The sequence below is a fragment of the Pungitius pungitius genome, chromosome 8 (genome assembly GCF_949316345.1).
Source record: "Pungitius pungitius chromosome 8, fPunPun2.1, whole genome shotgun sequence".
NCBI classification, from domain to species: Eukaryota; Metazoa; Chordata; class Actinopteri; order Perciformes; family Gasterosteidae; genus Pungitius; species Pungitius pungitius.
The window spans coordinates 17,716,474-17,728,229 of record NC_084907.1 but is presented as its reverse complement, the minus strand read 5'-3'; the positions used below and the strand labels follow the sequence as shown (position 1 = coordinate 17,728,229).

The window sequence follows — 11,756 nt, the reverse complement described above, 5'->3', positions numbered from 1 at the left end:
TGATTATTACAGTGTTTCTCTATAAATTTAACCGAATGTCAAAAATCCTGTGCTTTGTGCATGCTGTGCTTGGAAGAAGCAAAATGACAGATCAGCAAGGGAACCCAGACCAGCTGCCTGCAGAGAAGGGCCAAGGAGGGGCCGGAGCCACATATAAGGTACCTAATGGAACAAAAACTTTTCTAGAATCATTTAGCACGCAAATGACTACATGCGTTTAAAAGATAGAAAACCATGCATTGGAAGGATGCCGATGGTGCAGTTGTGAACACATCGTCCAACTCCATCTGTTTTGCAGTTGGCGGCTTTTGAGTTTGAGAACTTTCGGGGAAAGAAGTTGGAGTTGTCCGGTGAATGTAAAGATGTGTCGGAGAAGACGCAGAAAATTGGCTCGATTATTGTGGAGTCTGGACCGTGAGTAATAAAGCTTTTCTCTATTGAGTTACAGTATGTTATTTTACTGCATCTACATACTGTTTTCTAGTTGTTACCCTTGATTAAAGGCTACTGTGTGTATTCATACATTCTGCTATTTTTTAAAACCTTCAGGTGGGTGGGGTTTGAGCGTCCAGATTTTGCAGGGGAGCAGTTCGTGCTGGAGAAAGGAGAGTATCCTCGTTGGAGCACCTGGACCAACTGCCTGAGTATCTACAGCCTGAGCTCATTCAGGCCCCTGAAAGTGGTCAGTGCTGTCAGTGCAATATGAGCAGATGTAACATCCTGACAAACATGCTCAAACCTACGTTTTCCCCCTTCAGGACAGTGCAGATCATAAGCTGCACTTGTTTGAGAATCCAGGGTTTGAGAGTAGAAAGATGGAGATTGTTGATGATGACGTCCCCAGTCTCTGGGCTTATGGTTTCCAAGACCGTGTGGCCAGTGCCAAGGCTATCAGTGGAACGTAAGCTGTAACCGTGCTAAACCTTTTTTTTTCTTCTTTTTTTTTTACAATTAATGGAATCGCTTTGCTGTAGTTACGTTTTTGAAGATAATGTAACATACTGCTCTTTCTCTGCCCCCTGAAGGTGGGTAGGATACATGTATCCAGGCTACAGAGGAAGCCAGTATGTGTTTGAGCATGGAGAGTTCAAGCACTGGAACGATTGGGGAGCCACTGCACCTCAGATCCAGTCCGTCCGACGTGTGCGGGACATGCAGTGGCACAAGAGAGGGTGCTATATTGCCCCTGCCCCTACACCTCCCAATCCCAATCCCGCTCCCACCCCCAACCCACTTCCCAGCCCAACTCCCAACCCAAAACCTACTCCAAATCCTAACCCTGCTCCCAACCCCAAATCCAAAACTCAACAATAACCTTAACACCAGCACCTCCTGGGGCAGCCTAAAGGCAGCTGGCCAGTCCCTGGTCTCTCCACTAAGCAAACTGTTAGTCTAGAATATTTGACCACAACATTTTGAAAAACTGTGACTGACAAAAATGAAACCTGTGTTGGAAATAAAAGTTTTTGGCCCTGATTTTGGTTATCTGCAAATTATTGCAAGTTATAAGGAATGGGTTTGATTCACAGGCTTGTGATGACTCTTGGGGCCTGTTTCATTGTTTTATTGCTGTTATTAAAAATATATTTGACAGTTATATTTCATTGAGCGTTTTTAAAAAGGGAAGATGGCAGGTCTGAATTATGAATCAGCAAAGAGGCTGTGTTTTAATATCTCTTTAAAATCCTTTACATGTAATATACAGTACTGTAATTGTCACTTTGAAGAGGGACGCGTCCAAAACATCAGTCATTGGTTCAGATCAGCAGCAGGACCCGCCCAGAAGATTCCAGTGATCCAATCACACGCCACCCTTATTATGCACGCGAGGGAGGGAGGCGGCGAACGCGCAAAATTTGAAAGTTTACCGGAAACTGTCGAGGAAAACAGTGTGCTCTTAGCATGTCACTGTGTAACGTTATATTAAAAGCTACATTATAATTTATTTAATGGCAGTTCGGTGAGTAACCTCGAACCAGTGTACCGTTAAGTCTCTGTAAATGTAACCGAACGGCATAACAGTTGCGTCAACGTCCTCGTAACGGAGCTAGCTAGCGTCAACTTAGCACGCTAAACGGACGCGCTGTGGTCGGTTTTTGACAGTTTTCAATACCCTTTAACACTTTCTTTTACCTTTAACTTGCACACGTTAAGTGACTTCCTTTCAATTCGACCTAACGTTACTCTTTTGGTCCCTCGCTCAGGTTGTCTTTTGTTACGAAGCCATGTTGAAGTTTAAATTCGTAAATCAGGGCAACATGAAGACGCTGCCGTCCTCCGCGGACCCTCTGACCATCCGCAGCTCGCGACTCAACCAAGTGTTTCAGGTATGATCTCTCACGTCCCGACGATGTGCATTATGCATCATCTTATGCCGCATCAAGGGAGTCTCCTCTAAACTGTCAGAGGCTGACTTCCGTTTCCTGCGCGTTGTCCCGCAGGGTCGCGTCTGCCTGAACGGGCAGCGGGGAGAGTGCAGCTTAGGCCGGGAGGAGTTCCTGGAGGCTCTCCTGCTGCTCTACGAAGAGTGCATCTCCCCAGAGCTGATGAAGATACACCATGTGGCACATTTTGTCCATAAGTGTGAGCATACATTTGACATATTTTGTGGGATTGATTTGTTTCTTTAGGCCTATCTAATATATTCAAATCCAATGCCTTGGTACAGTCTGCATTGATCACTTGATGGTAGTTAGTGCAACTTTAAACATGAATACTTTCTTCTTTTGCATTTAATACCGTTAATACTAGCCAGATGTTTTGAAAGAGATCATTATAATTCACATGTCACAATTAGTGACTACAGGGTTCAGATGGAATTTATTTAAACCTAATACCAAGTTTGCGTGTGTGTTAGATTCTGTTTGTTTGTTTTTGGTATGTATGTACTGTATTGTAAGTTTACATCCTAAAAACTTTACTTTACATTAATTTCTCAGAAACTGTGTGTGGAAAAATCTCAGTGCGTTTGTGTGTGTTTGTGAAACAGTTTCAGAAGTGGTCTCAGAACTGCGGTCTATGCAGCCGGGGGCTGATGACTTTGAACTGCGAGCGGTGGTGGGTCGTGGCCGCTATGGCGAAGTCCAAGTAGTCCGCGAGAAGGCCACTGGGGATGTGTGTGCACTAAAGGTCATGGATAAGGACGTTTTACGCTCTCAAGGAAATGTAAGTAACTGAGCGGTAAATCATAAAAACGTCATTATGGAAATCTGTTTTTCTCTTTTATTTTTTTCATCAATCATTCGGCTAGGCCACATAATAGACATTTTATACCAATTATATTTATATGTGAACTCCTTTTTGAGGTGTTTTTAATTTGAGGCATTCAGAGTTGTCATATTTTCGTGTCCCATTGAGACACATCGCTGTAGTTAAACTTATTCCTGATTCCTAACGGGGTTCTTTGTGCGGTGACGTAAAGTCAAAGTCTCTGATGTTAAGAACGTTTTTGTCTTAACGGTTCTTTCAACCATTATAAGTAATTCTAAAAGGTAATTAAAGGTTTGCTGTTTGTGATATTCAGAGCATTGTTATAGCTGCAAAGATGATTCGCTGTGTAAAGATGAAGTGTTTACCTGAGCAGAGAATGAAGTCGCTTTCCTTCTGCATTTGTTGTCAAAATTTGCAATCTGAAAAATGCCCACTGGAGGCTGCTGAAGGGTGACAAACAACATAACACATTTGGGTACCTTATCTCACAGCTGGGCTCTGTGACTAATAGAGTAGTCAGAATGTGACATGACACTAGACGTGACAGGAAGGGATCTGAAATGAGCAATACAACCAATAACTTGGATGAGCAAGAAACCTCTTTTCTGCAAGCCACCTGTCACTTCCCACATAAAAAAAACTTCCAATAATTGAAGCAAGGAAAGAAGGGCATGAACTCAAAATGTGTGAATCTGGCCACAGTTTATTTAAGATATTTTACATGTAAACCCTGATTAAACCCTAAAAGTGGTAGCTTTTAAGTTTTTCAGCCGCGTGAATTTATGTGATTAAAACACTTCTAAGAATAACAAATTTGTGCAGCAGTGCTATTGCCTTTATACTAATGGCCTTTGTGACTCTTCTCAGGTGGTTTTTCATGAGGAGGAGCGCAAGATCTTGGGTCTGAACAGCAGTCCTTGGATCCCTCAACTGCTCTACGCCTTCCAGGATAAAGAACATGTCTATCTGGTGAGACTGCAGCTCTTTTTGTCTCATCCTGAGGCTGGACCGAATCTAACATTTTACAAAGATCATCATGAAAGCTGCCACAGGCAAAAAGGGAGTAATATTGTTATAAACATGCCAAGCAAACACATGCTGGTACTTGGTATGTGTATTATACATTTTAATATTCAGGCTCGTGACAGACCTTTATGGTGCACTGCAGGTCTGAGGGTACTTAAGTTAGTAACTAAGAATTATACTAACAACAAAAGCTGCAGTCCCTAGCCCAACCATTGTTTTTTGTGTTTATTATTTTTCTGAATGAATTTCTTGCACTAAACTGAACCAGACGGGGGTGCAATTCTCCCATTCCATACATATTCTAAAGAGAATAGTTTTTAATGTTGCCACATGGATTGAGTTGTTCACTTTATTAATTATATTTATTTAACTCAGCCACTCATCCTTCCGGTGGTGTCTGTTAATACTATTTGCTATGTCATTCTTATCCATTGATATTTATTAGTATTCAAATCATACTCTCCAATGTTGTCTTGACAGTGTGGGTACAGAACTTTCCATATATATTCAATTCAACAGCATTTTGGAACATCTTTTTGTCTTTTTGCCATCAAAAGCCCATCTACAGTAGGTGAGAGTAAAAGGATGGTCAGGACCTTTTTACCTATCAACTAAACAAAGAGTTTGTTCAGGCAAAATGGCTTATTTTCTTCAAATGTAAAAAATACACTTTCCAACACTGCCGCCCGGGCCAAGCTGTGTTTGTTTCAGCTCAAATGTGTAAGATAACTGATTCCACAACCTCTTGTTTGGTTTTATATTCATATAAGTGTTTTATGCACATAGTACAGTGCAGATTACAAAGAGCTGTGTGTGGGGGAAAACTTCGTTGGAGCGTTTCCCTTTTCCTAACATGACTATTAGAACAGTAAAGATCAGTCAGAATAGTGCATGCGCTGCTAAAGGAAGGGATCTGAATTGAGCTCTGAAAGGAACAACTTGTATGTAGAAGAAATGCTTTGAAGCAGAGGGCTTCTACAGAAAATCACCTTCCAGCAACTTCATGATTGTGTTGTAGCATGGTGTCAGCCTGCAGTCTGACTACCAGTACACACAAGAAGCACCAGGGTTTCTTTTCGGATTAACAACATTGTTCAATGTTGGCCACTCCGCAGGACAGAACCCCTGAAGTGCTGCAGCGTTTTGGCTTGGCTGGTGCTGTCATTGTCGTTTTTGTTGTTGTTTAAACTGTGATTTAGTAGCTAATAACATTTATATGACATTCAAGAAACTACAACTGTGGGGGAAAAAAAGTCAAGTCAAGCTGACCTCACAGTTTCCCCAAAGCTTTGTGTGTTTCACTTATTGGTGAGACACCCTCTGAATCTCTGAACTTAAGGCGAATCTATTGAATGATGATCACCCCCCTTGAGGAGGTCACCAGGCATATTTCTCAGATTGTTAGTGTCCTTTAAATAGTCTGTCCTGACGTGTAGCACAGTGTAAATGTTCTCCTCGGAGGGAATGTTCAGTGAAGGCTGTAAACCTCACAGAGAATCTATATCTTCCCTGATAGAACGTTAGACCGGCTTAGGGAGCAGAAAAGGAGCCTTTCTTGCCTGTTCCTGCCCAATGTGGTATACCGGCCTTTTGTTTTTCCTTCACTCAGCCTCTCCTTACACCTTCCTTCATGTCACCGTTTTTTCTTGTCCTCTCTTTTCACTCCCCCTCTGTCTCCCCCTGCTCCCTAACTGAGCATGGAGGAAAATACAAAGCATCCATCTTTATCCGTGTGTCAGAGAGGAACCCAGTCTCCCTGTTGCTAGGTAACACTGGAGAATGCTCCTGTTCATTCAGACTGGCCGACCATTCATGCACCAGAGGCTCTGGCTTGTTGTGGCTGTATGGTTGGCACATATAGCTCAAAACAGCCACACCAATGCTTTTCATCTCAGGATGCAGGCGGCAGAAAAAAGAACAGGGCCGAGATTGATTTGTGTTTCCCCGACTTTAAACATGCTTAGTTAGATGTATTTTTGATGTGGTCTTGTTGTGGCAATGGCTGCGACTGTACACTGTGTCTTGTTATAGCCCATGACCACAGACACCCAAGGATGTTCCCGTTATTGTTGGGGTTTTTATACCTTTTCAAAGACCAAATCCTCTGACTGCAGAACAACAGATGAATCTCCAATAGTATTCAGTGTTACATAACTAAATCCATAATAAAGAGAGCCATCCTAGAAGCTGTAGCTGAAATAGAGCTTTGATGTGAGCTCAGACACACATGGCCCTACACTTGTTGCCCTATTTTTCTATATATAGTCCTGATTGTTAGACAGTCATGAATGTTTCAACAACGTGGGCTACCTCTTCATTTAAGTCACCTTCATCCCCGCATTCAATTGAATTGCAAGTTCCAACCATAGTTTTATACTGCCAGTTAATGACTGCATACAAATGTGTCTTCAGGCGATGGAGTACTTGCCAGGCGGTGACCTGATGTCCCTGCTAAACCGATACGAGGATCAGTTTGATGAGTCCATGTCTCAGTTCTACTTGGCTGAGCTGGTGGAGGCCATTCATGCTGTCCACCAGCTGGGATATGTTCACAGGTAAGATGCCAGCCCCCAAATTCAACCTCTCATTGATGAGTTCTTGACGTCTCTTGAGGAAGAATTTGAGGAATAATAGAGTTCTGGAAATAGGGCCAGAGATACAAAGGTGCTATCCATACTCGTACATCCTCGCTAAATGTCACTCTTGGTTTACCTTTTGTTTCCACTAGGCCAAATGCACATGATTCAGGAAAAGATGAACTGGAAATTATAAATGTAGCAGTCATTTAACCTGGAGCACTCAGTGTGCTCTTATGTAACACAAAAACATTGCTGGAGTTTACAAATGTATTCAATTATCAGCAGAGCAGTAGACATATTATGGCTCTGTATAAACACTGTCAAATGTCTTCTAAACGTTCCACTTGCAGAGACGTCAAGCCTGAGAACGTTCTCATTGATCGGACCGGTCACATTAAGCTGGCAGACTTTGGATCAGCTGCCACGCTGACCGCAAACAAAACCGTAAGAAGATTACAGGGTTCGCTCAGCGTATTCCCGACTTCAGGATGCTTGGTCGGTGACTCATTGTTTTTCTTTTTCTTAACACGTTTCCAGGTGTTAGTTCCCACAGTGCCTGTTGGGATCCCAGACTTCCTCTCCCCAGAGGTCTTGGCAGCCAGCAATGGGGGCTTTCAGAGCACCTACGGGGTCGAGTGTGATTGGTGGTCCCTCGGGGTCATGGCGTATGAGATGATCTACGCCAGGTCGCCTTTTTCTGGTGCTACCTCAGCCAAGACCATTCACAACATCCTTAACTTCCACGTAGGTAGACGGGCACCTCGACTGGTGGCCGGTTGTATCTGATCCGTCACGGTCTGCAGTCTGATTTTACCTGAAGTAATCCCTTATCACTCCGAGGCGTCATCATTAAAATCGTTGTCCATGTTTTTCCCACCAGCGGTTCCTTAAGCTTCCAGAAGAGCCGCGGGCCAGTAAGCCGTTTGTAGACCTGCTGCAGAACTTGCTCTGTGCAGCCAAAGAGCGACTGGATTTCCAGGGACTCCGCTGTCACTCCTTCTTCTCCAGTGTGGACTGGAACCACTTGAGACAAGGTGAAGAGATTCCTCTCACTTTAGACTTTCCAATGCTCAATTCAGATCAGAATGACGGGCGTTGCTGCAATCACGCTGCTGGACAGGTGGTACATTGACGATCCTCAAATGTAAATTTTATACATATGTGCGTTGTAGGCGCTCACGTGCGGCTGCACATACACAACAATTGCGCTGTCATTTTTTGTAGTCTGTAGTGAAATAATGAGATTCTGCGTGACGCTGGCAGCAGGCCAGCTCTTTGCTGAGTGCAACGGGAGGAAGGCAGAGGCAAGAAGCGAGGCAGACAGATTTAAGATCTGCAACTCATCTGCGTCTGAACAGACGCAGCGCAGATCTTTTAACGCTCCCCGCATGGGGGAAATGTACGTGTGTGCATTTCTTGGTCATCCTTGTTGCCAGCCAAATCTGAGACTGCACCAAAGGACAGTGGAACATTTTCACCTGGTAAAACACACCCATAACATTGGGACCAGTGGACATTTTCAGTGGCAAGTGTTCTGTAATGCACACGCGTGGAGCTGCATCCGTGATGAGTGTTTGGTTTGTTTAGCAGAGGAACATCTTGTGTCTTGGGATGCATAAACCTTCCTTTTAGTGATTCTGGAGCGATTATCAAACATCACCATGCTGGCCATTTCCTCTGAGCTGTTTTCCAGTTATAATATTCTGATCAACACTGAATATTAATGACTAATTGTTTGTTCAAAATCCTCATTGTTATCAGTGTTTAGAGCGCAGGAGCTGTTTGTGCTCGTATGTGTCTTTAAAGATTTATTCGATTTTATAAAATTCTTATTGATTTCATTCCTTTTGATTAGAGAAAAAAGCTGAAAATAAAAGCTGATTAAATATATTTGCATTATTTGTATGATAGATATAGAAATGGTTTATTGATAGTTGGACACAAATAGAGCTTTTTACCTCAGCCATGGCTCCAGCTGATTAGCTTGCTCTGCTGCAGTGAGGGAGAGCGGGTGAGCATGTGTGTGAGAGGGAGAGAGAGAGCAAAAGGGAGGGAGGGAGGGAGACACAGACAGAGGGGCAGCATGTGCATCAACGCGCGACTTACCGCACTATAGGCTCCCACAGCAGCGGTCCGCCTTGCTCCCTTTCTCTCCCCTTTCTCCTTGTTGTGTTTTGAATTTTTTTGTTTTTTTACATTTCATTTGTACTACTTTGTTCGTTGCTGCTTCGACCCCCCCCCCCCCCCTTTCCCTGCCCTCTCTGACTCCATCCTTTCTCCTGCAGTTCTCCCGCCTTTCGTTCCTGCGTTGCACGCTGAAGATGACACCTCTAATTTTGAGGAGCCGGAGCAGGCAGCCCCCCGGCCAGCCCCAGCAGCCCAGCGAGGAGCTCTGCCAGCGGGCTTCCAGGGTCAGGATCTTCCCTTTCTAGGATGGTTCTTCAGCAGAGCGTTGACAACATTGGCTAAAACTGAGTAAGTGCTACCAGTATACTTGGCATGCTTTGGCTTTGGCTTTTTTTCCCCCTATTTACAAAGACGACCCCTCTTCTTCATGTTGTCAATGCATAGATCTCCTGCATACACCTCTCTAATGCATCTTTGTTGGTCAGAGACCCCGTGCTACCTTTGGCTGCTGTTCTGAGGTTAGACTCCCCATTACTTTGGCAACATGTTTCAGGTGACCTAATGTGGAGCCCCGGGCAGTTGGTGTTGTGTCCCTGTCATTAGCGTTATGCCTGTTGGGGCCAAAATGGGTTTGGCCATATGCTGTGTCTGACAGGGAGCAAGGGGTGGGGAGGGATACCCCGGATCTCCGGTGCTTTTGTTTTCTTCTGTTTTTTTGTGCTTTGTGGTTGCACGTAGTTGATGCGATTCATAGATGGATAAAATGAATGGACCAGAGGAAGCGAGCTGGCATTATCTTGCCATCGGCGCTGATTGGTATGCGGATGAGTGTGTCAATGAGGTTTGCTGAGACGTGGAACCCCAGACACACACTCCCACCCTCTGCTGCTGTTATTGTGCATTCTCTGTTACCGTGCAGCATATAAAGCACCTGACTGCATGGGTTTTGGGGCTGTAATTATCCCTAATGGTGTTTGGCTTATAACCTCTGATAATCACAAGAGAGGATTGGTTTGAATTCTGCAGCCCCCATGGCAGTGCTTCAGCAGGTTAATGGTCCTGGAGACTGCGGATCATGACAGCAGCAGCAACTGAACGGGAAGAAAAAGCGTTAGCTGATTAGACAAGGAAAGGGATGAGAGCTCAGATTGTGGGAGAGAATCTATTTCTATGGTTACTACCGTGATGTTTTTTTTTTTTTTTTTTCCAGTCCCCACCCCCATCTTTACCCGTCTCATCGCCTCTTCTTATTTTCTCCCTCTTCTAATGCCTCTGTCCCTTGCTGTTGCACCATCAAGAGAAGCCAGTCATTTTCTGTGCTGCACATGATTAAGAGCACGCAGCTCATGGAATGTGTCAAATTTGTGTGTGTGTGTGTGTGCTGGTGCATGAATACATGCGCAGCCATAAGGTTCTGTACCATGCAGAAAAATTGACCTAGAGCCAGGTACAATTAAATTCTGATTTTGTATTTTCGGGGTTCCTGCTATTCTGTTTTCTCTTTTTTCATTCTGTATAAACTTGTCCGTCTGACATTATACAAGGTTCATTAGTCAAACTCAACAACAAAATCCCCTTAACAGCTTTCCTCAAATTTATAAAAAGCTGTTTGTAGTTTAGTTTCTGAAAACCATCTTTGACAAATGGCTTTAATGTAGGCATGTAAATCTGTCTTTTTAAAGTGATACTATTAGTTTTATGTTTTGGAAATGTATTCATTTGATATGCATTTCACAAGTTTCAGTATATCGTTGTTGTTTTTTTACATATATCTTTCAACATATTTGGTCAAGATCAGAAGTGCTGACTAGATCGCGATGCATGGTTACTGCCAGATGGCCATGGTGTGGATTTTCATAGTCCCCGGAGGAAAATCGCTAATTATTCAAGTGACCAGTCGACTGCCATTTCATCAATGCTACCATTTCGCCAGAATCTTCCCTAGACGTGGAATTTCGGGATCAAACGACCCAATTTTTCAGACATCTGTGGTCTTTGGAAGACGGTTATGTTTTAGATGACTCTGTGGCACGTCTTCCCGTGCCGCCGTTACACCAAAGTGTCCATTTGCCCAGAAGAAACCCCCAAAAAATGGGACAAAATGTATGAGCCCGTTTTTGCTTCAAAGCAGATTGATCTATTGACCCATTATGACAAAATTAAAATCTTTAGGGCCACTACTATTCAGACTTTGACAGTGTTATTATAATTATCTTTTGAAAAAATACATTTATTTACAGCTTTTTATTTAATTACAACCACCACATTTGGTTCTATACAACATCATTTCACTCTGGGTTGAATTTCCTAATTGATGAGGACACATAAATACATGAATATATTCTGATCAATTAAGCAATAAAAGCCTTCTGGCCGTGCCTTGGTGTCTCCGAGGACACATGGTCACGCTCCTGAGTCTCCTCCCGGCCGCAACTCCTCGCATGGCCACAGCCGAGCAATGTGAGCAAGGGAGTTCTCTGTATGAATGGCATCTAGGTGCATGCACAGAGATGAGAAAACCAACCTGAAAATAGCAGCTTTCAGCTACACCACTGCAGGATGCGTCCAACTGCAAAGTCGGCGTTCTCGGTCAATACAGCCCATTTGGAGGAATTTATTGCCTCTATCGACTACATTTACCATCGGCACCGATTGGAAAAAACTGTTGAAGGAGGTGTATTCACCCGTAAGCGTAGTAATCAACTGCATTTGGTCTACGGTGTTCCTGCAACATGGTTTCATGTATAGGCTTGGTTACGGTACACAATTAATTAAGATCATAAATTAGTAATCTTTAAATTATGCTTCCATGTT

General features: G+C 43.5%; 2 protein-coding genes across 4 annotated transcripts in view; both read left to right on the top strand.

Annotated features, from left to right (window-relative positions):
• Positions 1-80: 80 nt before the first annotated feature.
• Positions 81-1,391, top strand: crybb3 (crystallin, beta B3). Its single transcript, XM_037490640.2, has 5 exons — positions 81-158; positions 299-414; positions 550-682; positions 759-901; positions 1,026-1,391. Exons 1-5 carry the CDS (start codon positions 84-86, stop codon positions 1,312-1,314), a joined length of 756 nt encoding a protein of 251 aa, XP_037346537.1. The 5' UTR covers positions 81-83; the 3' UTR covers positions 1,315-1,391.
• A 456-nt stretch (positions 1,392-1,847) lies between these two features.
• Positions 1,848-11,756, top strand: part of cita (citron rho-interacting serine/threonine kinase a) — a 34,761-nt gene continuing 24,852 nt past the window's right edge. For all 3 annotated transcript variants that reach the window (XM_037490638.2, XM_037490636.2, XM_037490637.2), the window contains exons 1-10: positions 1,848-1,960; positions 2,205-2,327; positions 2,442-2,583; positions 2,990-3,165; positions 4,078-4,179; positions 6,649-6,791; positions 7,166-7,259; positions 7,353-7,559; positions 7,696-7,849; positions 9,101-9,290. In XM_037490638.2, the coding sequence (XP_037346535.2) occupies positions 2,226-2,327; positions 2,442-2,583; positions 2,990-3,165; positions 4,078-4,179; positions 6,649-6,791; positions 7,166-7,259; positions 7,353-7,559; positions 7,696-7,849; positions 9,101-9,290 (1,310 nt within the window). In that variant the 5' untranslated portion in view covers positions 1,848-1,960; positions 2,205-2,225. The remainder of the gene's footprint in view (positions 1,961-2,204; positions 2,328-2,441; positions 2,584-2,989; positions 3,166-4,077; positions 4,180-6,648; positions 6,792-7,165; positions 7,260-7,352; positions 7,560-7,695; positions 7,850-9,100; positions 9,291-11,756) is intronic.

Bases quoted from the DNA above. Each gene is read 5' to 3' on its own strand.
- crybb3 (XM_037490640.2), top strand. From the start codon at position 84: ATGACAGATCAGCAAGGGAACCCAGACCAGCTGCCTGCAGAGAAGGGC. The intron at 415-549 runs GTGAGTAATAAA...TAAAACCTTCAG, and splicing joins ATTATTGTGGAGTCTGGACC to GTGGGTGGGGTTTGAGCGTC. The intron at 683-758 runs GTCAGTGCTGTC...TTCCCCCTTCAG, and splicing joins CATTCAGGCCCCTGAAAGTG to GACAGTGCAGATCATAAGCT.